Here is a 1681-nt window from a genome sequence, read left to right as displayed (position 1 = left end):
GATTTATACGCGAAGTGAAATATCCAACATGGATCGCAAACATTGTTCCTGTCAAAAAGAAGAACGGGCAATTACGAATTTGCATTGACTTTCGGGATCTGAATCAAGCATGTCCGAAAGATGATTTTTCACTTCCAATAATAGAGTTGATGGTGGATACAGCTACTGAATATGAAATCTTATCTTTCATGGACGGATTTTCTGGATACTATCAGATACGGATGAGCCCAAAAGACGAGGAACTCACATCATTTCGTACCCCAAAAGGCATATATTGTTACAAAGTTATGCCTTTTGGATTAAAAAATGCGGGGCCAACCTACCAGCGGGCAATGCAAAAGATTTTCGATGATATTTTACATAAGAACATTGAATGTTATGTGGATGATCTTGTTGTTAATACAAAAAGACGTGACGATCATTTGCAAGATTTACGTGATGTTTTCAAAAAACTTCGAAGACATCAGTTAAAGATGAATCCATTGAAATGTGCATTTGGCGTCACCTCTGGAAAATTTCTCGCCTTCGTTGTTCGACATCGGTTCATTGAAATAGATCAATCAAAAATTGAAGCTATAATCAACATGCCAGAGCCAAGAAATGTACGTGAGTTGAAAAGTCTTCAAGGAAAACTTGCATACATTCGAAAATTTATCTCTAATCTAGCCGGACGTTGTCATCCATTCAACAAATTGGTAAAGAAAGATGTACCATTCGAATTGGATGACGCTTGTCAAAATGCTTTCCAAAGCATTAAACAATATTTGTCTCATCCACAGTACTCACAGCTCCAGTTCCAGGGAAGTCGTTGACTCTTTATGTTGCAGCACAAGAATATTCTCTAGGGGCACTTCTTGCCCAAGTTAACGAAGAAGGAAAAGAGAATGCACTCTATTACTTGAGCCGGACACTGGTAGGCGCTGAAATGAAGTATTCGCCTATTAAAAAAATATGCCTCGTGTTAATCTTCGTGGCTAAAAAGTTGAGTCATTATATACTATCACACACAATCAATCTTGTTTCGAAGATTGATCCATTGAAGTACATAATGTCCAGGCCGATTCTTTCTGGAAGGATTGGAAAATGGGCATTGTTGTTGTCTGAGTTCGACGTCAAATTCATTCCACAAAAGGCCATTAAAGGACAAGCTTTGACGGATTTCCTCGCTGACCACCCAATTCCAGCAGAATGGGAACTTCAGGAAGACCTTCCCGATAAAGAAGTTCTATTCGCCGAAATCACACCATCATGGAGGCTATTCTTCAACGAGGCAACCCGAAGTTATGGTGCCGGAGCAGGAGTGGTCTTCATCGCTCCTCATGATCTTGTCATGCCCTACTCATTTGCCTTAACAGAGAAATGTTCGAATAATGTGGCAGAATATCAAGCTCTTATCATCGGTTTAGAAACAGCTTTAGATATGGATATTCACCAGCTGGAAGTCTTTAGAGACTCTAAATTGATAATCAACCAACTTTTAGCTGAATATGGAGTCCATAATTCAGGCTTGAAGCCATATCATGAACATACAGCAATGCTTATGAGACGATTTGATTCGATAAAAATCAAATTTGTCCCGAGAAGTGAAAATAAGGAAACTGATGCCTTAGATAATTTGCCTGCTGTTTTAACTAGATCAGATGAAGAATTTTCCCACTCCATATCAATTGCTCAAAGATGG

At 38.9% G+C, this 1681-nt stretch overlaps 1 protein-coding gene across 1 annotated transcript; it reads left to right on the top strand.

Annotated features, from left to right (window-relative positions):
- Positions 1 to 149: 149 nt before the first annotated feature.
- LOC111381760 lies at positions 150 to 1624 on the top strand (the record flags this gene model as incomplete). The annotated part of the gene is made up of 2 exons (XM_023005583.1): positions 150 to 606; positions 780 to 1624. Coding segments are annotated over exons 1-2 (1302 nt in total), but the record flags the coding sequence as incomplete, so codon positions are not given.
- Positions 1625 to 1681: the final 57 nt, after the last annotated feature.

This window comes from Olea europaea, unplaced genomic scaffold (genome assembly GCF_002742605.1).
Source record: "Olea europaea var. sylvestris unplaced genomic scaffold, O_europaea_v1 scaffold23673, whole genome shotgun sequence".
In the NCBI taxonomy this organism is placed as follows: domain Eukaryota; kingdom Viridiplantae; phylum Streptophyta; class Magnoliopsida; order Lamiales; family Oleaceae; genus Olea; species Olea europaea.
This window is presented reverse-complemented; position numbering and strand designations above follow the sequence as displayed.